Here is a 25,506-nt window from a genome sequence, read left to right as displayed (position 1 = left end):
AGGCGCGCACCACCACTCGTGACTAATTTTTGTATTTTTAGTAAAGACGGGGTTTCACCATATTGAACAGGCTGGTCTGGAACTCCTGACCTCGTGATCCGCCCACCTTGGCCTCCCAAAGTGCTGGGATTACAGGCGTGAGCCACCACGTCCGGCCTGTATCATTATCCTTAATGGCTATGGGTAAGCTGTCACATGGAAGTACCCTAATTTATTTAGCCATTCCCTTATTGTTGGACACATATGTTCTCAGTTTTTTCGTTTCTATAAATAAGGTGCCATACACGTCGTTGCAGATGGATGTGTTCACCTTCCTGATTATTCCCTTATTCTAGGTTCGTGGAAGTGGAATTGCTGAGTCAAAGGGCACATGCATTTTTAAGCCTTTTGATATTTCCAGAAGATTGTGTCAATTCATACTCCTGCCAAGCAGGGCAGAAGAGGGCCTCTTTCCTGCACATCTTCCCCACTGTTGGGAAATATCATCAAAAAAATATTTTTTGCCAAGTTAATAGGCAAAAAATGGCATCTCAATTTAATTTGCATTTCTTTGATTACAAGAACAGCTGCACGTGTTTTCACATTGGCCATTTTTACGCTGTGGCTTTATCTGTTCACACACACATCTCCATTCAGTTACTCTTTTCGTTGTTGTTGTTGTTGTTTGGTTTTGGGGGGTTTTTTAGTTTTGTTTGAGACAGAGTCTCACTTTGCTGCCAGGCTGGAGTGCAGTGGTGAGATCTCAGCTCACTGCAACCTCCACCTCCCGGGTTCAAGTGATTCTCCTGCCTCAGCCTCCCAAGTAGCTGGGACTACTGGCAGGTGCCACCACGCCCAGCTAATGTTTGTATTTTTAGTAGAGACGGGGTTTCACCATGTTGGCCAGGCTGGTCTCGAACTCCTGACCTTGCCCGCCTTGGCCTCCCAAAGTGCTGGGATTACAGGCCTGAGCCACTGCGTCCAGTGTCGGTTACTGTTTTGCATCTGTGTCTTGTATGAGTCCGTGGGCTCTACAAGCTTAGAGGAGCCATAGAGGACAGTGGTTAAGACTCTGGACCACTCACTTCTCGTGTGTCTTTGGGTTAGTAACTATGCCTCTGACCCTCATTTGCTCCATCTGTAAATGGATATAATGCCTACCACCCAAGCTGGTTTGGAAGATTGAATGCTGTGTATGAAGCGCTTCCCAGGAATGTGGTGGTGGTTGCTGTGGGGCTGGAAGCTGTGCATCTTGAGGCCTCACCACGTGAGCTGAAGGTGGTTGGCCTCCGTGCTGCGTGGCATCATCCGGGTGGTGCAGCTCCACTGCCTGCTCCCACAGGGGGACGTACCTGTGCAATAGGAACTCAGAGAACAGGCCCTGGGCCAGCATCACTGATTGCTGAGTGTTCTCAGGCTCCTCCCTGCCACTTCTGACCTGTTTCCCCACTCGTGACCTGGGGGCAAGTATTTCAATGCTGCCCAGTCCTCCTATTGGCATCTGTCCTAGCAGGGAGCCGTCTGCCCTGCCCTGGCATTTGGGAGGTGGCTGAAGGACCAGAGGCCCCAGAGGGCTTCTTTTCAGGCTCTCAGATTGGGGAACAGGGCCTCCTTGTTAGTATTGAAAGAGGAGTCCTTCAAAAGCGCCTAAGCCCCAGGTCCTGGGTCAGGAGCCCTCTTACCTCTGCCACTGCCCTGGGCAGCCTTACCTTTCAAAGGGTTGAGGAGGATGGAGGTGGTCTTTCAGGCCTAGGGTGAGGAGGACGGACTTCAGACTGACAGGAGGGGCTGGGTGTGGTGGCTCACGCCTGTAATCCCAGCACTTTGGGAGGCAGAGGCCTGCACATCACTTGAGGTCAGGAGTTCGAGACCAGCCTGGCCAACATGGCAAAACCCCATCTCTACCAAAAAATACAAAATTAACTGGGCGTGGTGGCGCACGCCTGTAGTCCCAGCTACTTGGGAGGCTGAGGCAGGAGAATTGCTTGAATCCAGGAGGAGGAGGTTGCAGTGAGCTGAGATTGCGCCACTGCACTCCAGCCTGGGCGACAGGAGACTCCATCTCAAAAAAAAAAAAAAAAAAAGAGGACCTGCAGGAGGTGCCTCCGTTTGGTTTCTCTACCAGGGGCCGGCAGTATATGTTTGTGCTTCTGGGGTGTGAGAAGTGTCTGATGAGGCTGGGGAGAGTGTGGCGCAAGTACCCAGACCCTGTCCATGCTCCGGGGAAGGGTGTGGAGCTGTGGGCCTGAGTGAGCCCCTCCTGCTTCTGAAACATAGCACCAGGAAGACAAAATGCTGACTTATCCTGCTGGTCTGTATAACCTTGACCAGCATTGGGCTTGACAGAAAGGCGTGCCGCAGGAGGGCCAGAGGGAAGCAGCCCAGAGGGTGAACACCCGCCCCCTGCCCTGCCTCACCCCACCCCTCCCCTCCCTCCTAGGAGGGTCAAGAAAGCTGGGTGCCTGCAGGAACTGGGTGAAAGGATGGTTGGACTTGGACTGGAGCTCTGGGGTGGGGCCGGCAGGAGCCAGGGCCATTCTTGGGAGGCCACCACAGGGTACGAGGAGGGCTGGGGAGGGGACGGAGCTAGTTGGGGTCGGGGAAGTAAGAGTCCTTCCTGAGTTGCACACAGCTCTCCCTGTGAGCTGGTCTCCTTGGAGAATGGCTGAGGGCTGTCTGGGGTGAACTGGCTCAGGTGAAGATCAGTGTGCCCCCAAAAAGGAGTCCAGGCCTGCAGTCTGTTCTGTGCCCTCTGCCTTTGCCTCATGTCACACCAGGCCCAACTGCTGTGGCTCCAGGGCCACTCCCACCACAGCCCGTGGGAGTGCCCCCCCAAATCCCCCACAGCCGTGCCCTTTGCACCTCGCATCTGAGCAGGATTGTTATTCCCAGTGTGGCCTCCCCTTGACACCCCCGCCAGGACTGCATACGAGGTGGGGGTGCCCAGCACAAGCTGGCCGGGGTGAGCCTGTCCTGGCTGTGATGAGCGTGGGGCCCGCCGCCCAGCGTTCCTGTCTGAGTGGTAATTGAAGCCATTAGCGCGCCAGCCTCTCCCTCGCTGGGTAATGGCAGGAAAAGCTCTTCTCGCTCCGCACTCTTGAGGCGGCGGCTGAATCACTCCCCCTCCAACCCGCCCGCTGCCGCCACTGAAACAGGGAATCTGACATTTTCCCTCACCAGGGAGGGGGAGCCCTGGGGGAGGGGAGGGAGGCAGGCCTGGATTCCTGGCCTTTCCCTCCAGGAGGTTGGGGGGCAGTGAAGGTCTTGGAGCTCAGTCTGTAAGTCATGGATTCACCTGGGGCCGCAGATTTCAGGCCTGGAAGGACTGGCCGGGAAAGCCCAGGAGGCCGCCAGACATTCAGTGGTGTGGGGAGGGCACTGATGACTTTGGGTAGGTTCTGGGAGGGACAAAGAGGCGGGGAGAAGAAAGAAGCTGTGGAGCAGAGATGAGCTGTTTTGGACTTCTCCTGGGGGGCCTAGCTCCAAGGGTTCTGAGTACAGGTAGCATTACTTGTCTTGGGGTCATTGATAGGGCAGATAACGTGCACTGTTTGTGTGGTGTGGGTGCCCTGTGTGCCATGTTTAAGGCAGTGTTTGTGTGAAGTGTGTGGTGCAGTGTATACAGCAGGGGTGCTGCCTTGCAAGCTGTGCGCACAGAACGGGGTGTGCAGTAGTCGGTGCACACGTTAGCATCAGGCAGTGGGGAAGGGGCAGTGTGTGCAGGAGGTACTGCATGCTTTATGGGCTGCGTATGCAGCGCGCAGTGTTTGTGTGCACGTGTGTGCATCAGGCAGTGCGTGGGTGTGGTGTGTAAGCAGGTAGTGAGTACCTTATGGGCTATGTATACAGCAAGGCATATGCATCAGGCAGTGTGTGGGCAGTAGGCAGTGTGTGTGTTTGTTATCAGGCAGTATATGTGTGCAGTGTGCCGTGCGGCAGGCTACCTGTGTTTATATCGGGTAGTGTGTGTGTGTTTATGTGCAGCAAGGGTGTGCAGTAGGTATGCAGTAGACTGTGTGCAGCAGGCAGTGTGTGTGTGTGTACAGCAGGTGGTGTGCAGCAGGCAGTGTGTGTATGTATCAGGCGGTGTGTGGTGTGTGTTTATGTGCAGCATGCAGCGAGTACTTTGTGTGGTGTACAGCAGGTGGTGTGCAGCAGGCTGTGTGTATGTATCAGGCTCTGTGTGTGTGTGTGTGTGTTTGTACAGCAGGTGGTGTGCAGCAGGCAGTGTGTTTATCAGGCAGTGTGGTGTGTGTGTGCATCTTTATGTGCAGCGAGTAGTTTGTGGGGTGTGCAGCAGGTGGTGTGTAGCAGGCTATGTATGTATCAGGCTGTGTGTGTGTGTGTGCGTGTGTGTACAGCAGGTGGTGTGTAGCAAGCTGTGTGTATGTGTCAGGCAGTGTGTTTATGTGTGTGTGTCCAGCAGGTGGTGTGTAGCAGGCTGTGTATGTATCAGGCAGTGTGTGTGTGCGCAGCGGGTAGTTTGCAGGGGTGTACAGCAAGTAGTGTGCATGGTATGTACAGCAGATGGTGTGCAGCAGGCAGTGTGTGTGTGCGTGTGTGTACAATAGGTGGTATGCAGTGGGCAGTGCATTTGTGTGCATGCAGCAGGCTGTGTGGTGTGTACAGCAGGTGGTGTGCAGCAGACTGTGTGTTTGTATGCATCAGGCCGTGTGTGTGTGCAGCAGGCAGTGTGTGTGTGTGTACATGCACATGCGCACGCGCAACAGGCACTATATTTGTGCAGCAGGCCATGTGTGTGGTGCGTACAGCAGGTGGTGTGCAGCAGGCTGTGTGCTTGTACATGCAGCACATAGTGTATGTGTGTGGATGTCAGACAATGCATGTGCATATGTGTGGAGTGTACAGCAGGTGATGTGCAGTAGGCTGTGTGTGTAGGTGTGCCTCGGGAGTCTGTGGGGGTGGGAGTGGACAGCAGGTGGTGTGTGCCTTACAAGCTGTGTGGGCAGCAGCAGGAGTGGGCAGCAAGCAGCCCGAGCTGAAGTGTGGTGGGGTCAGTCTGGCACTGGCAGGAGGTCGGAGATGCTGTGTCTGGGCTCATTGTCTCTGGGACCCCGCAGGATCCCTGTTTGGAGCTGTTGGTCAGCCAGGAAGTTCGACAGAGTTGGATGTGGCCAGAATGGTCTGGCTGAGCTGTTCTCAGCACCTGTTGTGGTCGACCTCAGCAGCTCCTCTGTAGCCAGGCCAGGAGGTGGGGTGCACCAGATAGGGATCCTGCCCAGACCTGCCTGCAGGAGGTCTTGGGACCCTTTCCTCTCCCTCCCCTACCCCACCAAGCCCACAATCCCTTCTGTCTGTTCACACCTGGCCTCAGTGTCCAGCCAGCACCATACCACCTATGCCATGCGGGCCAGGGAATCCAGGTGTCTCGATGGAGTGCCTGGTGTTGCCAGCCTTGGAGCAGGCTCTGGGGAAGGGCTGTCAGGCACATGAAGGTAGTGACCAGGGTGGGGGCTAATCAGTGCTGTACTGGGCTTGGACCTCTGGGTTCTGCAGGAGCTCTGACCCTGGCTGGCTTTGGGGCTCGTGGGATGACGAAGGACCTCTTGATATACCCCCTGACCACTCCACAACACAGTCCTTTTGGAAATAGCCCTAGAGACAGAGGGCCAATGATAGACATATGACCCTGTCCTGAGGTATCCTGGGCTGGGCTGGAACTGGAGCAGAGCTGGTGAGGGAGCTTACATTTGCAAGATGGGTGCATGTGTGTTTTCTCAAGGAGTCATCTCTCCCTGCTCCACCTCCTTCCCTGCTCCAAACCTGTATATTCCTTCCACCCATGGTGGAATGACTTGGCCCAGGCCTGACTTTGATGGCTGGGGAGTTGGGTAAAGGGCTATTGCAGGCACAAGATGGCTTCCCAAGTGGCAAGATGTGATCCCTTTCTATTGTCTACATGTGTGTCTGGGGTAACAGTCTGCTTTGGCAGAAGCTGGGGCTGTCAACTACCTGATTTGCAGCACAGAGGATGTAGAAGTGGCCCCAGAACCTGGAACCCAAGCCAGCTTCTACCTCTCCCTTAGCAACTGAGGCATGACCTGTATACCCCTGGTCCAGCTGCTGTGGTCCTCTGTGACCTGTCCTTACACCCCCATGACTGCAGTAGATTTCAGATCCACGCAGACATGAGGTTCTACAATCATTTCCTGGAGGTTCTAGGCCTCAGGGATGGGGATGGGAGAGGTATTAAGTAAGTTCTCCTGTTTTTATTAGCTGTGATCTGCCTTGAGGTGCCCAAGTGGATTCCCTTCCGAATGGGTGCTCCTGTTTAGTAGGTGGTACTCCTGCCTCTTCTGTTAGCCATGGACACTGGGCACTTCCCCTGTGCCCAGCCTGCCCCCCTGCCCCTATACTCACAGGTACTTGTAAGGCCCACTGTACGTGTTCCCTAGCCTCATGACCACGGTAGAGCCAATGGCTCTGGGAACAGGCTCACCAGGATGGCGGTTTAAATGCCCAAATGCCCTGTGCATGCACATTCTCCATCCTTGGTAAGGTGCTCCCTCCTACTGGTTTGCTTGCTGGGGAGAGAGGACTTGTTTTTTTTTTTTGAGATGGTGTCTGACTCTGTCGCCCAGACTGGAGTGCAGTGGCACAATCTCAGCTCACTGCAACTTCCGCCTCCCAGGTTCAGATGATTCTCCTGCCTCAGCCTTCCGAGCAGCTGGGACTACAGGCATGCGCCACCACACCTGACTAATTTTTTGTATTTTTAGTAGAGATGGGGTTTCACCGTGTTAGCCAGGATGGTCTTGACCTCCTGACCTCATGATCCACCCGCCTCAGCCTCCCAAAGTGCTGGGATTATAGGCGTGAGCCACCGCGCCTGGCCCTGAGAGGACTTTTTTGAAACGGAGTCTCACTCTGCCACCCAGGCTGGAGTGCAGTGGCGTGATCTCGGCTCACTGCAACCTCTGCCTCCTGGGTTGAAGCAATTCTCATGTCTCAGCCTCCCGAATAGCTTGGGATTACAGGCATGGACCACCACGCCCGGCTAATTTTTTGTATTTTTAGTAGAGATGGGGTTTCACGAAACATGTTGGCCAGGCTGGTCTTGAACTCCTGACCTCAAGTGATTTGCCCGTTTTGGCCTCCCAGAGTGCTGGGATTACAGGCATGAGCCACTGCTCCTGGCCAAATTTTAATCAGAGCAATGACGTGATCAAACTTAAGCTTCAGAAAGGTCCGTGTGGGTGCATAGTGGGGGCTGGAAGGAAACCAATGACAGGTTGTTGCAGTCCAGGTGAGTGATGGCATTGGCGCAAATCTGGGTATGGGTAGGGGAAGATAGGGGACCAGATCACTAGAAGGTTAGAAAGAGGCCGGGCACGGTGGATCATGCCTATAATCCCAGCACTTTGGGAGGCCAAGGTGGGCAGATCACTTGAGGTCGGGAGTTCGAGACTAGCCTGGCCAACATAGTGAAACCCCGTCTCTACTAAAACTCTAAAAATTAGCTGGGTGTGGTGGCAGGAGCCTGTAATCCCAGCTACTCTGGAGGCTGAGGCATAAGAATTGCTTGAACCCGGGAGGCAGAGGTTGCAGTGATATGAGATGGCGCCACTGCACTCCAGCCTAGGCGACCAAGCGAGACTCCATCTCAAAAAAAAAAAATAAGATTAGAAAGAGTAGAGGCCTGCCTGGCTACCTGTAGGATTGGGGAGGTGCAAGGCTCCAGGTTCCTGGCTCTGGGGCTGGGTAGGTGGGGGTGCCATTTCTAAGATTCATGTACTAGAGGAGGACCAGGTTTGAGGAGGCGAGTTGGTGAGTCCAATTAGAAATCTGTTGAGCCAGGTGTGCGCAGGCATCCAGGGAGGTGTCAAAGAGGCCTCGTACACATTTGCCTGGCACTCCAGGGGACATCTGGAGTTGGAATCTTACAGGCTGAGAAATAGCAAATCTCAGGGGGCCAGAGCCAGGACAGAAGGAGCCCCAGGAACCGACTCTCCATGTTGGGAGGAGGTTCCTGAGAGACTGGAGGGAAACCGGGAGTGTGTGAGGTCAAGAAATGCCAAGAGAAAAAAGTGTGCGAAGGAGGAGGAGTGGTCAGCAGGGCGGGGTGCTGCAGAGAGGCTCGGCATGTGTCCTTAACAGTTAGTTCCGTGGAGCCATTGTTGGCTTTGGTGTTGGGAGACAGCAGGGCTGAGAAGTGAGAGGGAGGCTATCAGTGTCTGTAGTGACTGGAAGGGCCCGAACCTAGGGAGTGAATGGATGACAAGAGTCTCCCTGGAGTAGGACTGAGGTTGGGGAGCCGCTGAAGGAGAGTCCAGTGTGGGCCCGAGTCTGGAACTCCAGTGTGGGTCGGGTGTATGCGCAGGGCATGGCCCCTGGGTTCTTGTGGTGGGGAGGCCTCAACCAGGTTGAGTAGGGCGATGTGGGGTGCCAGGGAAACCCGAGGAAGGAGGGGATGACTGGGAGGGGGACGCCGTGCCTGCCAACAGGCCCCAAACAGCTCAGATTGAAAAACAAAACAGGCTTTTAAGATGCCAAGTTTGATGAAATCTGAGTGCTGGAAGAGGTGGGAGTTTGCTCTTGGAAAAACAGCTGAAAATCGAGACTCAAAGCTGCGAAGGGAGATGGGCCCAAGGCTCCCCAGGCCCCCCTTACTGCCTGGAAGCCTGGGGGTGGGACTGGGCTCTCTGGGAGAGTGTGGGAGCGTGCAGATCTGGCAGCCTTTGACTTTTGGAAGACGTCTGGCTCTGGCCCTGCTGAGGATGGAGCTGCTGGAGGTGGCCTTGGCTTCTGTGGAGCGGCTGAAGGGCAGGGGGAGCCAGCAGCCCTGCCACCTACGAGGTTCCTTCATGTGTCTCGTCCCTGCATGTGTCTCCAGGCGCACGTGTTTTGGCATAGGTGTGTCTGGCTGTGCATGTCTCCACATGTGTGTTTGCGTGTCTCTGCACCGCCTCTGGATCTGCTTGCATGCGCCTGTTTCCACAGGTGCTAGTCACTGCAGGTGCCCCTCCACATGCACATGTAGGTTTCTATTTTTACACCTGTCTGTTTCTCCATGTATATTTCTGTGGGTTCCTGGCTGTGCATGTTTCTACGGTGTCTGTGTGTTGAGAGGCAGGGTGAGGCCAGGCCCAACACTCAAGCTTAGGGGAGGCGGTCAGGCTCACAGACGGTGCCACCCCAGGGGGCCTGTGTCTGTGTGTGCGGGTGCGTGCCTGCGTTTGCACGGAGACGCCACGAAGCTGGGTAAACATGGGTGAAAAGGTCATACTGACAGACGGTGCTGCCTGCCCCAGGACCCTGCAAGGCGTCTCCATCTGTCAGCTTCCCTGGTGCAGCCCCCTCCCTCTGGCCCAGAGACTCACCCTCAGGCGTCCAAGGCTGAGCTGGACAAAGAGACCTGTGTGTACTTTGTAGGGGGCCTCAGTAGCCTCCACCCCCATCTTAGGCTCCTCTGTCAGGACCCCAACACATGCCCCAGCTCCCACCAGACTCGCCTTGGTACTGTCATCCCACCACCTTCCCCCACAACAGCCTTTACAAAGGCAGTTTTCCCCTCCTCCCTGGAAAGCTTTCTGCCTCCCATGCTCATGTGTTTCCTGTTCTTGAATCTCCCTCCTCCAGGAAGCCACCAAGATAGCAAGTGAGCTGTGGAGTCAAACCGATCAGCTCCAACACTGCTGTGGGAGGTTAGCCAAGCGCTCATCCACTTCTGAACCTTGGATTCCCACCATCGACCCCCGACCCTCCCCTCGCTAGGGCTTGTCATCGTCTTCTGCCCATGGGGCAATCAAACCTCTCCACGGAAGGGGACAGGTCTCCTTGCTGCAGTGGGTAAAGGCCAGCGCAGTTAGGTGCAGGAGGCATTCACACACACGTGCACACTCCCCACCTTGCACACATATCTGCGTGAGCCGGGGAGACCCTAGGGAATGTGTGTGCATCCTGTCTATGCATGCAGGTAGAATCCGCAAACGGTGTGGAGACTCGGGCTCTTGGGTACCTCTGAAGGCCCCATGGGCTTCTCCTTCCGTCCAGGGCACCCTCTTATCAGGCCATGGCCCTGAGACGCGTAGTGTGGACGCCCCCGGCGCTGAGGCTGAGGAGGCAGATGGCCCCTCCCCGCACTGTGCAGGGCACCCGGTTGGGGGTGGAGGGGAGGGCCGCGTCGGTGAAGCGGGAAAGCCTAGTGGGAGGATTCCCTGGAGCTGAGGAGCCGGGGCCTGGGAAGGGGCGCAGAGGCTCCACCCAGGCGGGGGCGGGAAGGGCGGTGCCGGGGCGGACAGCGGACGCGCGCGCCTGCACGGACTCGGGCACACGCAGCCCTTCCGCCGCGGCGCCCGCCGCTCCACCGTCGCCATGGCTACCGGCTGGCCTGGAGCGGGGAGGGGCCCTTCCTCCCCTTCGGCGCCAACAGGAGGCGATTTGAGGGGACTCAGCGTGACTGGTGCATCCCGGGGTTGGAAAATGGGTGGGTGCTTGCGACTGTCCATGTGTGGGGGACCCTGGGGTTCGCTTTGCGGTAGATGCAAACGCCGCGGCGCGTGTGCGGGGCTCTGCAGTGGAGCCTGAGCCCTGCCGGCCGAGGCGTGGTGTGGGGGAGGCTGCCGGCCCTCTCGCGCGCGGGGTGTTCACGCCTAGAGCGCTGGGGCTGGGGGCCTACCACCCGGTCTCCTCCCAGCCCCACCTCCGATTTAGCTGTGTGACCTTGGGCAGGTGTCCAGATGTCTAGATCTCTCTCAGCTCCTGGTTGCCCATGTACCTCATAAGGGTTTGGTAAAGATTTAAGTCATTTTGTAAAGCATTTTAACATAGTACCTGGAACCTAGTAAATGCTTCATAAATCTTACTGTCCCTCATACCTGGGTCTCAGTTTTCCCAGTTGTTGATGGGTTTGGAGTGATCATGTGACATCATCTGAGGAGTTGCCCAGGTCCTCAGCCTGAGTGTTGAGGCTGCGGTAGACGCAGCTTCCGCGGGTGCCCGTGGGGGAAGGTGGTAAGTGTGCCAGTCTGGCTGATAGATCAGTTTACACCAGGATGCCCAGTGCTCAGCCAGGCCAGGCGCATGGTGGGCGTCAGGAAAGGGCTGCTGTACTTGGCTGAGTTGAATGTTCAGAGGCGCCTGGGTGGGAGAGAAGGAAGAGGCAGCAGCAAGTCGCTCCTGAGGGGCTGGAGCCCTCCTGTAAGACCCACTTCCCTTCCCGGGTGGCAGAGTGGCAGACTTCCGAGTGCTGCCTAGAAGCCTAGTTGGCACAGGGGACTGGCTTTTGGGTCCCGCTGTTTTATGGACAGCTCTCCACACATTCTGGTTTTAGGCTCTGGCGGCAGTGCCTGAGGGATGATCTGAGCCAAGGACAGAGCCACTGAGGGCGTGATAATTGAGGGAGGAAAATTAATTGTCCTTAATTTGGCGTAAATCCCAAAGACCTTCCTCGTGTAAGGAATTCAGAGTAGATTCCGAGACACAGGGCTGCACACATTTGTACTTCCCTTCCCTTCCCTATCTGCGGGTGGAGATGAAGGCCACTTGACTCCTGGGCCCTGACTCTGGCAGGCCGTGGCCACGTCTTCCCCATGAGCTGGGCAGGTAGGAATGAGGTCTTGAAAGAGTTAGACTGGTGCTCTGGAGGGCACCCAGGATGGCCCTAGCAGCCCCGAGTGTCCCCAGGTGTTGGGGAGGTGAGCCCTGCACCTCTGGTCCCCCTCAGGCCTTCTTATGGAAGCAAGCAGCAGCTGGGCCAAAGGAGGCTGATACCCTGCCTGGTGCATCTCAGTCCTCTTCATTTCCGTCCTCCTTCCCTTCTCTTGCCACTGTTGAACATTTTACTTTTAAAAATCTGAAAGGGCACTGTGGGATCATATTTACAGCCAAGGAGACACTGGGTTTATATCCAGAACTTCTAGGGCTGCAGGTGGGGAAACGTACAGCCAGGTCCCAGGAAAGGCTGGGGCGGCAAGGCCGTGCTGGGAATCCTATTGCTCTCTAGCCTGAGACCTCTGCTCCTCATGGGCCACAGTCCCTTTGGGATGTCCCTGGCAGCTAGAGCCTTGGGGAGCATCCCCTGGGGTCTGGCAGCAGATAGATAGGTATCTTGCTCCTGCCTGTTGGGGCTCGTCCAACTCCCTCTTCTACCCGCCCCCCAGTCGCTCTCCCTGGGTCTCCAAGAGGCTCCAGGGAGGGCTAGTTTCTGCCAGCCTTTACCTTCTTCATGTCTGAGGATGCCATGTGCCTTTACTCTGGCATAGAAGCCTGACTTCCCTTGGCACATGTTCCCACACACCCATCTTGTGCTGGGCTTGTGGAAAGGAGGTACAGAGTGGTGCTGGTCTCCCCCACCATGAGCCCAGCTCCCCGCCTTCCCCAGGAGACAGACAAAGAACACACATTCCCCTTGCCCCACATTGGGTGTGCCTGGCATCCACACTGGGAGAGACACTCTGCTGAGGCCTTGAAAATTGATGGTTTGGGACGGGGCCTGGTGGCTCACAGCTGTAATTCCAGCACTTTGGGAGGCCGAGGCGGGTGGATCACCAGAGGTCAGAAGTTCGAGACCAGCCTGGCCAACATGGTGAAACCCCGTCTCTACTAAAAATACACAATTTGCCGGGCGTGGTGGTGGGCGCTTGTAATCCCAGCTACTCGGGAGGCTGAGACAGGAGAATTGCTTGAACCCAGGAGGCGGAGGTTGCGGTGAGCTGAGATCGCACCACTGCACTCCAGCCTGGGCAGCAGAGTGAGACTCCATCTCAAAAAAAAAAAAAAAAGAAAATTGGTGGTTTGGTCCTAGTGGGAAGGGCCTCTCACCAGCCTAGGGTGGAAAAGGGAGCTCCCGACTCTAGTCTCAATACCTGTCTGCCCCAGTGGCTCAGCCCTTACTAGTTACACCAGCTAATATTCACTGGGAGTGAATTCCGCATCAGATGCTCCGCAACACCTTGCATGCATGATCAGATACAGACCTCACAGTAGCCTTACCATCAAGGTGGGCACTTGAACCCCGTGTACAGATAAAGGAGACAAAGAATGAGCAACATGCCAGGCCCTAAAGCTAGTTCGTGGTGAAGGTGGGAGCCCCATTTGGTCTATACTAGTCTTGAGCCTGTCCTGGACTTGTGCTTCCAAGGGGTGGAGAGTAGATAGCCTTGCCCTGCAGCCCCTCGGGGCTGATATAGGAGCCCATGTACAGTGGGAGTGGGTTTGCTGCTGACATCTGTTCCTCTTACTCTATGCTAGTGACTCCTCTGTGTGCCGCCAACCCCTAGCAAGCTGGGAGAAGGCAGCCAGGAGGGAGTTTTTTCTCCCCCTACCAACTTTTTGTGTCTTTAGAGCTTTTTTATCTCCTTTGCCTCCACACGCTCAGGCATGGTCTGCAGCCCTGACCGTGACTCCCAGGGTCAGGACTGAGTGAGGGAGAAAGCTCAAGGTCAAGGCTGCAGTAACGAATAGGTCAAGGTCAGGATCGGAGTTAGAAGGGGATTATTGGTAGGGCTGGGGGTGCCCCGGGTCAGGGCTAGAGACCAGGCGGTGACCTGGGGCTCTGCCATGTGATAGAGCTGAAGGCTGGATGAAGGGAACACTGTGTGTGCGGACAGGGGAGAGGGGGCTGGACAGCACAGAGGCCTTCAGGCTGAGCTGTGGCTGTTGGATGCTGCGCGAGCTCCCCGCTAGCCCCCCCCACCCCCTGCAGCCCCAGCATTCATGCAGTGCTTTCTGCTGTGACCAGCAGAGCATTGATTCTCGTTCTTCTCAGGGCCTGGAGAGATAAGTGCTGACGCCTTCAGTCTGAGGCGTTGCCTCTCAGACCTGGAAACTCCCTGACAGGGCAGGGGTGGGCCCCACTGCAGCCTCTGCCCTGCCAAAGAGACTTAGGACCCTGGTTCCTCAAATCGGGGTATGCTTCATGCTTAGAAGTCAAGGATCGGGGAGGGGAGTCTTGAGGGCCCTGGCCAACCTGCAGTTGGGGAGGTTACCCTTAGAGGGGTCATAGGGGGCAGGCAGAGCCAGCCTTAATACACACATTGCTGTTTGTCTGCAGAGGAACAGCTGCCCCCTGGGTTCCCTTCCATCGACATGGGGCCTCAGCTGAAGGTGGTGGAGAAGGCACGCACAGCCACCATGCTATGTGCCGCAGGCGGAAATCCAGACCCTGAGATTTCTTGGTTCAAGGACTTCCTTCCTGTAGACCCTGCCGCGAGCAACGGCCGCATCAAGCAGCTGCGTTCAGGTGAGCAGAGGGCAGGGGTCAAGGGGCCATGCAGACCTCAGAACAAGCGTCTTGTCAGATCCCAGCACAGCCTACTCCCTTGGGCCTGGGCGCCTCCAGGGCTGAGCGGAGGGCACCTGGTGGGGTAGGCTGGGTCTTACTGCAGGTGTGCCTGGCTCAGGGAAGATAGCTCGTGGTTGGCTGTGCCTTTACCTTCTTCGGATTGTCAGACTCCAGACTTTGGGCCAGTTCTGCCCCTCCCAGCACATGTGATGTGCCAGTGTGGTGGACTCTTCAAGGGTGCTCTATGGATGTTCACCCTCCTCCTTCCCTGTAGCCTGGCCTGAGACAGGGCCTGGATGATGCTTCTCTTTGCTTCCTCAGATGGCAGGGCTTAGCTGGGAAAAGAGGCCAAAGGTGCCTGATTCATCAGGCTTCAAAAGGCTGGATCTCAGGGGCCTGGAACTAAGGGGACTTGCTGTTGTCCCTCGACCACCAGAGCCACCTGTCTCCTCTGGATGTCTCCGTCGAGCCAGCTCGGAGCCCTGGGAGCAAGGATGCCATCGTGCAGGAGGGAGGTGTCGCCCCATTGATCGATCTGCCTGTGAGGCTCCTGCCAGGATAATTGATTCAGTTTTTGTGGGAACAGAGCAGGCGGGAAAAGAGGCTCAGAATCAGCTTGGCTGCATTCTGCATCTGCTGCCAGCACGGCCTGGACCAATAGTCTTTGCTTCAGAAGCCCTCCTGCTAGCTATGGGATGGTTGGCCTCGGGCAGGATGGCCAGTGCCGGCCAGAGCCCCTTCTGCCTGTCAGTTGTGATGTCAATGCTGAAAAGGAGGACATGACTCTTGCCCCTTTCAGGGGCCTGCAGGCTTCAGAGGTGCCCTCCCACTCCCTGGGATGCCAGCCCCTCCCCATCAATTCCCACCAGGCTCACAGCCCCTTGGTGCCCAGCAGGAGGAGGGAGAGACAAGCTGCCCAGCAGGGCAAGATTCTGGCCCCAGCCACGGCCGCCTGAGACAGCCCACGAAGTGTTAGCTCATTTAATTTAATTAAAACTCAACAAGATGGAGGCAGCTGTAGCGCAGTTAATTAAAACAGCCATAATCAAGGCAGCAAACGGCCGGCAGTGTTTGTGGCCGTTGCCCAGCGCAGCACAGCGGCCAGCATGGTTCGGCTCCTCTGCATTTTCTCATAGTTCCTCCAGGCAGGCTCCCCAAGCAGCCAGACGCTCCTCCCTGCTGGCCTGGGCCCCTCCACGGAACCACATGGACTTGTCTGGCAGCAGCTCTGGGAAGGCTCGCTCACACATTGGTTCATCTAGTATTTATATAGTGCTTGGGGTGCCCGGCCCTGGGCCACCCCTTCCTTGCCTATCACTCCACTGGATGCCACTCAGGCCCCATCCTCCTTGTCCTCTCGGCAGCAGCTAACATTCCTCCCTCCTTCCCAACCACACTCCCATTTTTCCCTAGCCTTTCAGGGCTCTGTCTCTTGTGACTTCCCTCTTCCTAGTGCCCCTTCCCTGCAGCAGCATCTTCCCTTCCACCAAGCCCTGCCTTTGCCCTATGGACACAGCCTTGCCCTGGACGAGCTCACCCCCTCCTAAAGCTCCAACTGCCATCTCCTCACCTGCAACTCTAGCTTTAGTCTTTCTAGCCCAAACCTCTTACCTGAGCTCTAGATCCAAAATTCGACCTGCCTTCTGGTCACCCTGACCAGTGGTGATCAGTGATGAGTGATGACCTTCTTTTCAGACAGCTGTACCCTCTTTCCATAAGTGGCACCCTCCAGCCTGGAACATGGGTCTCAAGTTGGTTTGAGAGCTCTCAAATGTACCACCCTCGTGGCTCTCAAATTGGCCCCCTTCTCCCCTCCTGCTGCGTCAGTCCTATCCCAGGCACCAGACACTGCTTTCCCTGCCTCCGGGCCCTCCCGAGAATCCATCATCCTGTAGGTCAGGTTTGCTGCTCATACCTTCCTGTGCCTCAGTGGTGTCTCCTTGCCTACCTGGTCAAGTGACACTCCCAAGCAAGGCTTAGAGGGCCCTTCTTGGTCTTCCCCTGCCCGTGTCTCATCGGGTCCTGGCTACACCACTTACCAGCTCTCTGGCATTGGTTAACTTTTTCGTGTGTCAGTTTTCTCATGTTTGAAAAGGAGTTACAGTAAGCAGTGAGTGAGTCAATGGCAGTCAAACCTTGAGTTGATGGCCTGGCCTCTGGTAAGGGCTTCATGGAGCTCTTTCTACTTTCTGTGCCCTTGACCCTCCTAACACTGAGCTGTGCTGACCCGTCCTTGGTCCTTGCCCACCTCCGGCCCTCTGCTCACCTTCCGGCTGCTCCACTTGAAAACCTCCACCCTGCTCAGCCTCTGGCTGCGGCCTCAGGCCTCACCTTGCTTTACATTGTCACCATCTGGCTCTAGTTCTGCTCAGCTAGGCCTTGCAGGGAGGGCCTGGGTCTGATCACACTTGGTGAGGTCAGCTGTAGGACAGGTCTTCTCTGAGCCCTTGTCAAGTGAATGATTTCATGAACTTGACCTTTGGCACTTGTCCCTGTAGGCTAATATCTGCTCTAATGTTCACTCCTCCTTCTGCTTTCCAGGTCCAAGGAAGACTTCCTTATTTGTCTTCCTGCCACCTGGAAGTTGTGACCTCAGGGTCGTGGGCCCAGGGTCCAGCTCATGGGATGGAGCCAGATGGCACCTAAGGGGCCTCAACCATCCCACCTCTGCAGTAATAACTGGGCTCTCTCCCCTCCCTGCCTGACCTGGCCTGGGACCGTTGGCCTCAGTTGTTGCTGGCCTTATCCCATTACCATTTAGAAGGGTGCTGAGGCTATTCCGTGCACATTTTTCAGGGACAGCCCTTCATGGAGTGGACTCAGGCCCCTGAGCACTCAGCTGTTTACCGGGACCTTTACGGTTTACGCATCACCGACAGTTTACAACAGAGCTTTCCCCGCTTTTGTTGCAGCTGATTCTCTTGCAGCCCTGTGAAGTAGGACAGGCTGTGATTACCATGCCCACTTCACAGCTGAGTTAAGGGAGTCACTTGGGGTCACACATCGAGACTCGGCCTAGGAGCTCCCCTGTGAGATCACCTCAGGACCTAGTATCACAATAGCAAACCTGGGGACCTGAGGAGCAGCTGGACCCTTCTGGGGCTTCAGAGCTGCACATTCCCAGCTTCTCCAGACCCCAGGCCCCCACTGACCAGTATCCAGAAGTCCTCCACCATCTGCAACCTGAGCCACAGCACATCTAACCAGGGCATGACCCCCCAAGTAGGAGCTGGACAGGAGGTAGCTGACGGCATGCGCTGCCCAGATGTGAGCTCTGCTCAGCAGGCCTTTTCTTCTCTGTAGTGATGTGACATGCTGCCAAAACCACCTCCTGGAGAATTGGAACTTGAGACCGGGGTAGGCCCAGGAGGAACAGGAACAAGCTTATAGAGTGGAAATGGAGTTGTGAGCAGGGGCTCAGAGCCCCTGCTGGGTCCTGAGAGGAGCTGTTGGCCTGCAGGCTGTGCCGAGCCTGGACAGGGCTTGAGGAGATTCCCTCACTCCTGCTGTGGCCTGAACATATGAGCTGCCATCCTTTGTCGTAGAGGACAGCCTAACTCACTAAGTCCATGTGCTCATCCAGAGAGCAGTCTCTTCCCCACCCCCAGCACCCTGAGGCGAAACCTGGGGGTCTTAAGAAGAGATGCAGCATCTGGCTGCAGGAGGAGGCCCGTGGGTGGGACGCAGAGGGCTTGCAGCCCCTCACCCTGCTGGCTGGCCCCAGCTCTGGCTGGAAGAGCCTGTCCCCACCCCACTCTGCTCTGCCATCTGCGGGGCCTGCCAGGAAGGCACACTGCCAGTGCATGCTCACAATTTCCCTTTGGCCCAGAGCTCCCTGGCACCTCTTGGACACGAATACACCCCTAAGGATGCTGACTTCTGGGCCCCTTCAGTCCCCCACACCCATCTTGTGAAATGGAAAAGGCAGATTCTCTGTTTGGTGGGGAAATTACTGTTAGATTCTTTCAGAATAGGTTAGGTTCTGGAAGAGCTGAGGCCAGGAGCGAGGGATGCCAGCCCTGGACCATATCCACTGCTCCCACCCCCACCAAGTCCTGGCGTGGATGACAGGAGATCAGCAATGTCAACTTTTTGGTCTCAGGACCTCTACTTGTAAATATCAGAGAACCTCAAAGAGGGTTTGTTTGTGTGGGTTCTTTTTTTTTTTTTTTTTTTTTTTTTTGAGACAGAGTTTCGCTCTTGGTACCCAGGCTGGAGTGCAATGGCGCGATCTCGGCTCATTGCAACCTCTGCCTCCCAGGTTCAAGCAATTCTCCTGCCTCATACTCCTGAGTAGCTGGGATTACAAGCATGAGTCACCATGCCTGGGTAATTTTGTATTTTTAGTAGAGACAGGGTTTCACCATGTTGGTCAGACTGGTCTTGAACTCCGAACCTCGGGTGATCTGCCCGCCTCAGCCTCCCAAAGTGCTGGGATTACAGGGGTGAGCCACCGTGCCCAGCCATTGTGTGGGTTATTTCTATTGATGTTTACCATATTAGATATTAAGACTGAGATTATTTTAAAATATTTATTAATGCATTTTAAAATAATAAAAACCTATTATATATTAGCATAAATAACATTTTTAAGGAAAAATAGTTATTTTTTTAAAACAAAAATATTTACCAAGAGGGACAACATTGGTTTACCCTTATTACAAATCTCTTTAATTTGGGACTTACATAGAAGGCAGCTGGATTTCCTGGCTACTTTTGCATTAGGGCAATTGTGATAGCACATGTCATGTAGCCTCTGAAAAACTCTACGTTGATGAGAGAAAGTGTATAAGGCAAATAATTTCTTAGTATTATGAAAACAGTTTTGACCTTGCAGACCTCCTTATGGACCTCCTGAAAGGGTCTCTTGGAGAGAGAGAATCATTGTGCGGATTCTTCCCACATAACCCTCACTCCCAGGTCCCAGCCTTTGCCCTCTCCCCTGCCTCTGCATCTGCAGGACTGGCAGCCTCATCCTGTGGGCAGGCTATGAGTTAGATGGACCTTGTCAAGTCCTTCCACTTCACTCACAAGCTGGTGTGACCTTGGGCTTTGAGTAATTCCCTGAATGTCTCTTGGCCTCTGTTTTCTCATTTGAACTTAGAGATGAAGAATTCCTCTAGGTGCTGTTGTCAAGTCCCATGAAACGGATTGATGTTGATTTTTCTGCACACTTCCCAATCCCCAGACGTGGGCAGGAAGCAGGCAGCAGGGCAGGGTAGACGTGGGCTGGACCTGGGCCCATCTGTGGGCTCCTCACTCCTCTGGGGAAGGCAGTGGTTGCACAGGGGGCTTGAGCCTCAGAGAAGGTACCTGTTGGGGATGAAACCCCCTCAGATCTCCTAATAGGCCTGGATATGGAGGGTGAACGCCTGGCCCTCTGGGTTACCAACCCTCAGGGTTATGAGGTGCTAGACAGGAAAAGGGTGGGCCCTGATCTCTGCCTCTCGCCAGCCAGGCCAAAGTGGGGAAGTTCAGTAGTCCCCCAGTTTTTAGCAGGGTTGAGTGGGCTTTCTAGGGACTCTGTCTCTGGGCTGTGAGTTTGCTGAGTCCTGCTGCCCGTTCCTCTCGGCTGGGCTGCGTGTTGTGGGAGGCCCAGTGTGCTAGTAGCCCATGGCAAGCCCTCCCTTTAGCCTGTGTCCTGTCTGCCTTAACACCAGGCTTTGTTTTGGTAAGTGCTTTGTTTTGGAATCTTACCCACCGGTGGGATTTGGGTGGCCCTGTGGGGTGGGGTTACTACCTCTTTTCTTCACCTTCCCCCTCCATTGGCCCCAGCCAGTGGGGTCTGCAGGAGTCCTGACTCACCTCCCTGATTCTCGTCACCCCCAGCCCCACTGAGCCCCCTCCTCCTCCCCAGAGCAGAGCCAGTGACCTGGGACACAGCTTCACCGACACTCAGTCTGGCTCTGCCTGCTTGCTCACACATTGTCCGTGTCGGCCTAACTCAGGCCTCAATTTCTCCATGTATTTAAGGCCCTTTCTTGTGTTTTATTTTACCTGATTTGGCTTTGTGTGGCTTTCCTTCCTTTTATACTAATGCTTCTCTCTGATCTTATTTGCATTCAAATTACCTCGCCAGGTGGTTCACCAATCAGAGGTAAGAATGCTGTCCGTGCCTCTCGCCACACCACGCCTTGCCACTGCCGTCACCTCCACTCCATCCCGTTCAGTCTGTCACCTCCCCATCCCCATCCCAACCTCTTCAGCCTCCTCATCTCCAGCTCCAGCACCCCCAACACCACCGGCCACCACACACATCCACTCTCAGTCATTCCCTCCTGTGGACTCATCCATTGCAAGTCTGAATTGTGAAGATACTCGCCGGGCCCCGCCTAGGACAGCAAGCCCTGCTGCCCAGGCCTTCCAGGCCATCCCCACAGAAGGGACCCCATCAGCTCCTACTGTGAAACTTAGCCTGTCCCCCGGCTTCCCTAGACAGAAGAGCTTCCCTTGAGGTTGAGGAGTGTGACCAAGCCTTGCCTTTTCTCTTGACAGTCTCTTTTGGGGGGACCTCAATTATTACTTGACTTTCCCTTTAGTATCCCGGCTCTGTACCGTGGTAGAATGAGGATCATCCCTTCAGCCTGGCAAGGATTAGGAGGAATGTTCACTTAAGACTTCCGTGTAGGTGCTAGGATGACAACAGGGAGGTAAACAGGCTCGTGCGTAACTCCATCACCTGACCTGTCAGCTCGGAGTCCCCACTAGGCTGCCTCCACGCAGCAGGGCCCTGCAGCCTAAGAGTTAAAAGCACAGATTCTGGACTCAGGAAGATCCAGGTTCAAATCTGACTTACCACCTATGTGATCTTCAGAAACTCAGTTCATCTCTCAGAAGTGTGTTTCCTCTTTAAATTGGGTCACGGCCACCTGCCGCACAGGGTCATGAGAATTAGAGGAGAGGAGGATGTGTAGTGTCTGGCGCAGAGCAGACACCTGTAAAATGGTGGCTTGTCTATTCACGTCATTTTCTCTCCAGTTCTCTCAGTGTCTGGGCACATCTAGACCTTCAGAGCTCAGGACCAGGATGGTCTCAGGGAAGAGCAGCTGCCTTCCTGGGTGCTATCTTGCCCATCACCCGGAGGCTGGCTCTTGCTTCACCTGGGAGCCCCCCAATCCACCTGCCCATCTACTCAGCCTGTGGTGACTCTTTGTTGTCCCTGCTCCTGGGTCCTGGTGTTGGTTCCAGATTTGGGGGTTTCTGTATGCAAATAGGCACCCGGTCTCTGTTAGGCCCCCTGACCACTCTTAGGCTCTTGTTGCAGAGGAACCTCCTGTTTTCTGGGTCAGAAATTTCACTCAGGAACCACTTTCTGCCCCAAGCCTGTGGCACCAGCCACCAGGTCTCCCTCACCCCACCCACACCCCCCTGCCTCACTCAGGTGACCTTAGGGCAGCCTCGACCCCTCAGCGGCCTGAACCCGACCTGCTTGAATGAACGTTTTCTGTACCAGTGTCCATCCATCCCATCAGCATGACCTGTTGGGTGCCCATCAGGGCTGCTCTTAAAGGAGATGGTATTTGGCATGTGCACTGGGCCCTGGTGCTCCCTGGCATCTGGTGGGGAGGGCTGAGGCCAGCACCAAAGAGGCAGGCTGGTCCTGCGTCCTGCATTGGTGGCCTCCCCTCTTCCTTCACCTCCAGCTGCCAGCCCCCTGGGGGTTCCCAGTCCCTCCTGCTGCCCTGGGTTAGATGGCGGAAGAGGGACATCAGGTAGTGAGGTGGCTATAGGTCAGACCCAGGGTGGTACCCCTTTGGGCCCCAACCATGAGAGCATGACTTGGAACTCTTCCTCTGGCTCCTGTCCAGTCCAGGCAGTGGGGGCCCGGCAGCTTCTGTCCATGTCCTGTGTGGGTGTGATTGTCCATCAGCCTGGGCCCTGGGAAGGTGGGGGCTGTCAGGTTAGGCTGGCTGTTCTGTGCAGGAGGTGGTTTTGTCAGACTGTGTCCTGTGGGGGTTCTTAACTGTTGGACCGTCCTGTGTGGGTGTAATTGTCTGTTGGATTGTTCCAGGGAGGGGTGTGCTGCCTGTGCCCGGGGGTGTGTCTGTCACAGACAGCTTGCCCAGTGTGCTTTCACAAGCAGTTTTTTCAAGTGTTTATTGGTGGGGCCAGGGGATGGCCAAGTCCAGTGGATCCACCCCCACCTTGCCGCTCTGCCTTGGCCTCCCCCGCCGGGACCTGTCAGAACTGGCCTCAAGCCCAAGATTCCTCCACCCTTTCTGAGGGTCCTTTTGCTACCCACCCCGATCCTGGCTCCTGTCTGTCCGTCTGCGGCCAGAGCAGCCCCTCAGGGCACTGGCCCGAGTGAGAGCTCCAACCTCCATTAGCCTCTTGAATTATGCAGGAGCCGTGGTGGGTCGAAGCACTTTAGCAGGACTGGGCTGAGGAGAGGAGCCGGAATGGGTGGGGCTGGCGGGGAGGGGGTGGAGTAGGAGGGGAAGATGGTGCTGGGAGCAGAGGCTGCTGGGCACCAGGCCCCCAGGGCAAGCCCATTCCTTCCTGGTGGGCGGCAAATTCTCAAGCTCCAGCCTGATGAGGGCATGGCGTGCTTGTGAATCCCAGGCCCGCCAGTCTGCAGGCTGCTCCCACACCTGGCTCTGACTGGCTTAGTGGGGCTGCGGGGCCAGGAACACTAACAGGGATGTTGATTGGGAAATAGGCTCCAGTACTGGCAAGAGTGTGGCAGAAACTGAATGGAGCTGGGGGTTGGGGTACAGTCCCTGGCAGAGCAAAGACGGGTCTTGCTGGACTGTGGGGAGCATGAGATTGTGCTCCAAAGCACAACCATTGGTTCTAGACAGGAGGCCACTGGGCTCTTCAGGGAGAGCTTCCTGGAAGCAGCAGGGGTGCCAGGGTGTGGCCTGGATGAGCTTCGACATCTGGTCAACATCAGCCACAGATGCTGTCGAGACCTCTCACCGTGTTCCAGGCCACACTCGACATGGGCCGTGCCTGACCTCTCGCTTCGTGTACCCACAGGTGCCTTGCAGATAGAGAGCAGTGAGGAATCCGACCAAGGCAAGTACGAGTGTGTGGCGACCAACTCGGCAGGCACACGTTACTCAGCCCCTGCGAACCTGTATGTGCGAGGTAAGGACTCAGGCAGTGCCTGGCCCCTGTCACCACAGAGCTGTGCTGCACCTGCCGGGCTCTCTGCCCAGAGCCCTTGGTGCAGACACGCAAGGGACTGCCATGGGCCCAGTCTCTTCTCCTTCCTGCTTCTTTCTGCAGCAGCAGCAACAGCTCCCACTGGGCAAGTTCCTGGCGTCTGCCACTACTTCGCCTTCCTTCCTTGCAGGCCCATGGGGAAGCAGCCACTCTTGGGAGCATTTGTATCTTTTGTAGGTCTTGCCGCATGGGCCCGGAGCCTCATGGGAATTTGGAGCCATCCAATCCGACTTCTTGGTGTATGTGCATGTGTGTGTGCACACACGGGCACACTTATCTGTGTGTAAATGCATGCATACCTGGCCTGGCTTTCCTTCAGTACATCCTCCTGCCTGCCGCAGCATGGTGGGCTCCAGAACCACCATGGCTCTGGGCTTTGGGGTAGTAAGGCCTCAGGAACGGACCAGGCCAGGTGAGCCTATCCTCTGGCCAGGTCTGCCTGGAGCCTTCCTGGAGGAACCCTTGTGTTCAGCTGTGAGCCCCTGTGGTTATGTTGCCTCGGGTGAGCACCTGGTGTGTTCCAGATGTTCTTTGCTGGGAACGAGTGGACAGTGTGCTTTCTGGAAGTCCAAGTTCCCAGCAGAGAGGAACCTGGGGACTGTTTTGGGGTTTCCAATCTCTGCTATGCTCACAGCCTAGGGGTGACTAAAGCTGGCCACCTTGCCCTTTCCTGAGAACACACTGGGTCTGGTATACATGTGCCCAGAAGGGGCCCTGAGAGCCCCTTCTACCCTCATACTGTCCCCTCACCTAGCCTTCTTGTACAGATGGATGTCATTAAAAGTTAAACTGTTGGCCGGGTGTGGTGGCTCACGCCTGTAATCCCAGCACTTTGGGAGGCTGAGGCAGGCAGATCACGAGGTCAGGAGATCGAGACCATCCTGGCCAACATGGTGAAACCTCGTCTCTACTAAAACTACAAAAATTAGCTGGGCGTGGTGGCGCGTGCCTGTAATCCCAGCTACTCAGGAGGCTGAGGCAGGAAAATCGCTTGAACCAGAGGTTGCAGTGAGCCAAGGTCGCGCCACTGCACTCCAGCTTGGTGAAAGAGCAAGACTCCATCTCAAAAAAAAAAAAAAGTACAACTGTCTCCACCCAGGGGATTGTAAAGGAAAGCGGACATGGCTCCTTGCAGTGATGATTCCATCACGCCAAGTGCTTAGCGCGGCTTCCTGAGGGGTGTCGTCTGACTCTCCACCCAGTGCACGTGGTGGGTGATGGCGGTGGCCTGTCCGACTCTTTGGGGCCATGTGATCAGACTTGCTTACTCAGAGCAGAGAGAATTAGGCTGTCAACCAAAATACACTTATCAAGGAGTTGCTGTCTGTCATGGGAGAGGGTGGTTCTGGAGAGGCCACAGGCTGCCAGCCCATTTGGTGACCAGTTGAGCTGCAGAGGAACTATTTGTGGTGGGCAAATTGTGCTTCAGAGACTACTAAAGATGCTTCATGAGAGTTGGGGGCATGGGATGGGAGGTCCCCTAGCTTACTGTCAGGTGTCTTGCTCATCAAGGCTCAGGCCTCAGGTCAGCTTGTCTGTCTTCAGGAACAAGAGCCTGAAAACTTCCCAAATGGCCTAGAGGAGTGGAGTTGTAAGCGGCACAGCCTTGGCCCCACCCTGCCCCAGGCAGAGTGTCTGGCAGGCATGGGGGCTGGCGAGTCCACTCCAACAGAGGAGCAGCTGGAATGACCCTTCTCAAAGATCTGCCTCCTCCCACCCTGACTATCGCAAATGCTGTGCTCCCTCCTCCCACCCTGACTATTGCAAATGCTATGCTCTCTAGAGCTCTGCTCAAAAGACTGTAGGGTCAAGAGTGGCAGTTCCAGGCCTCAGCAAGAAAGCCTTTGCATGTGGCCGCACCAGGGAGAGGAGAGGCCCAGTAGAGCCACTGTAAACCCAAGCGAGCTGCAAGGGCGTGGCCTATGGGCACATTTCCCAGGGCACAGCTACAGGAGGCAATGCTGAGGCAGAAGGCCCAGAGGTGGATGGACCCCCGCATTGTCCTCTTGACTAGGCAGCATTCTCTGAAGTCACTGTTACACTGGCCCCAGCCCTGGAGGCAGAGCAGAGGGTCTCTTTGGAGATCGACTGAGCTCAGCTGCTGTAGCTGGCAG

The 25,506-nt window shown here is 55.8% G+C and overlaps 1 protein-coding gene across 22 annotated transcripts in view; it reads left to right on the top strand.

Annotated features, from left to right (window-relative positions):
* Window positions 1-25,506, top strand: part of PTPRF (protein tyrosine phosphatase receptor type F) — a 97,952-nt gene that overhangs the window by 29,571 nt on the left and 42,875 nt on the right. For 11 of the 22 annotated variants that reach the window (XM_063802842.1, XM_054666204.2, XM_054666203.2 and 8 more), the window contains 3 exons: window positions 13,994-14,182; window positions 20,304-20,321; window positions 23,204-23,314. In XM_063802842.1, coding sequence (XP_063658912.1) covers window positions 13,994-14,182; window positions 20,304-20,321; window positions 23,204-23,314 — 318 coding nt within the window. Of the gene's footprint in view, window positions 1-10,222; window positions 10,427-13,993; window positions 14,183-20,303; window positions 20,322-23,203; window positions 23,315-25,506 lie in introns of those variants that run through there. The other 11 variants (XM_024345142.3, XM_024345141.3, XM_016960838.4 and 8 more) reach the window with 4 other exon arrangements.

Source organism: Pan troglodytes, chromosome 1 (genome assembly GCF_028858775.2).
Source record: "Pan troglodytes isolate AG18354 chromosome 1, NHGRI_mPanTro3-v2.0_pri, whole genome shotgun sequence".
NCBI lineage: Eukaryota > Metazoa > Chordata > Mammalia > Primates > Hominidae > Pan > Pan troglodytes.
This window is presented reverse-complemented; position numbering and strand designations above follow the sequence as displayed.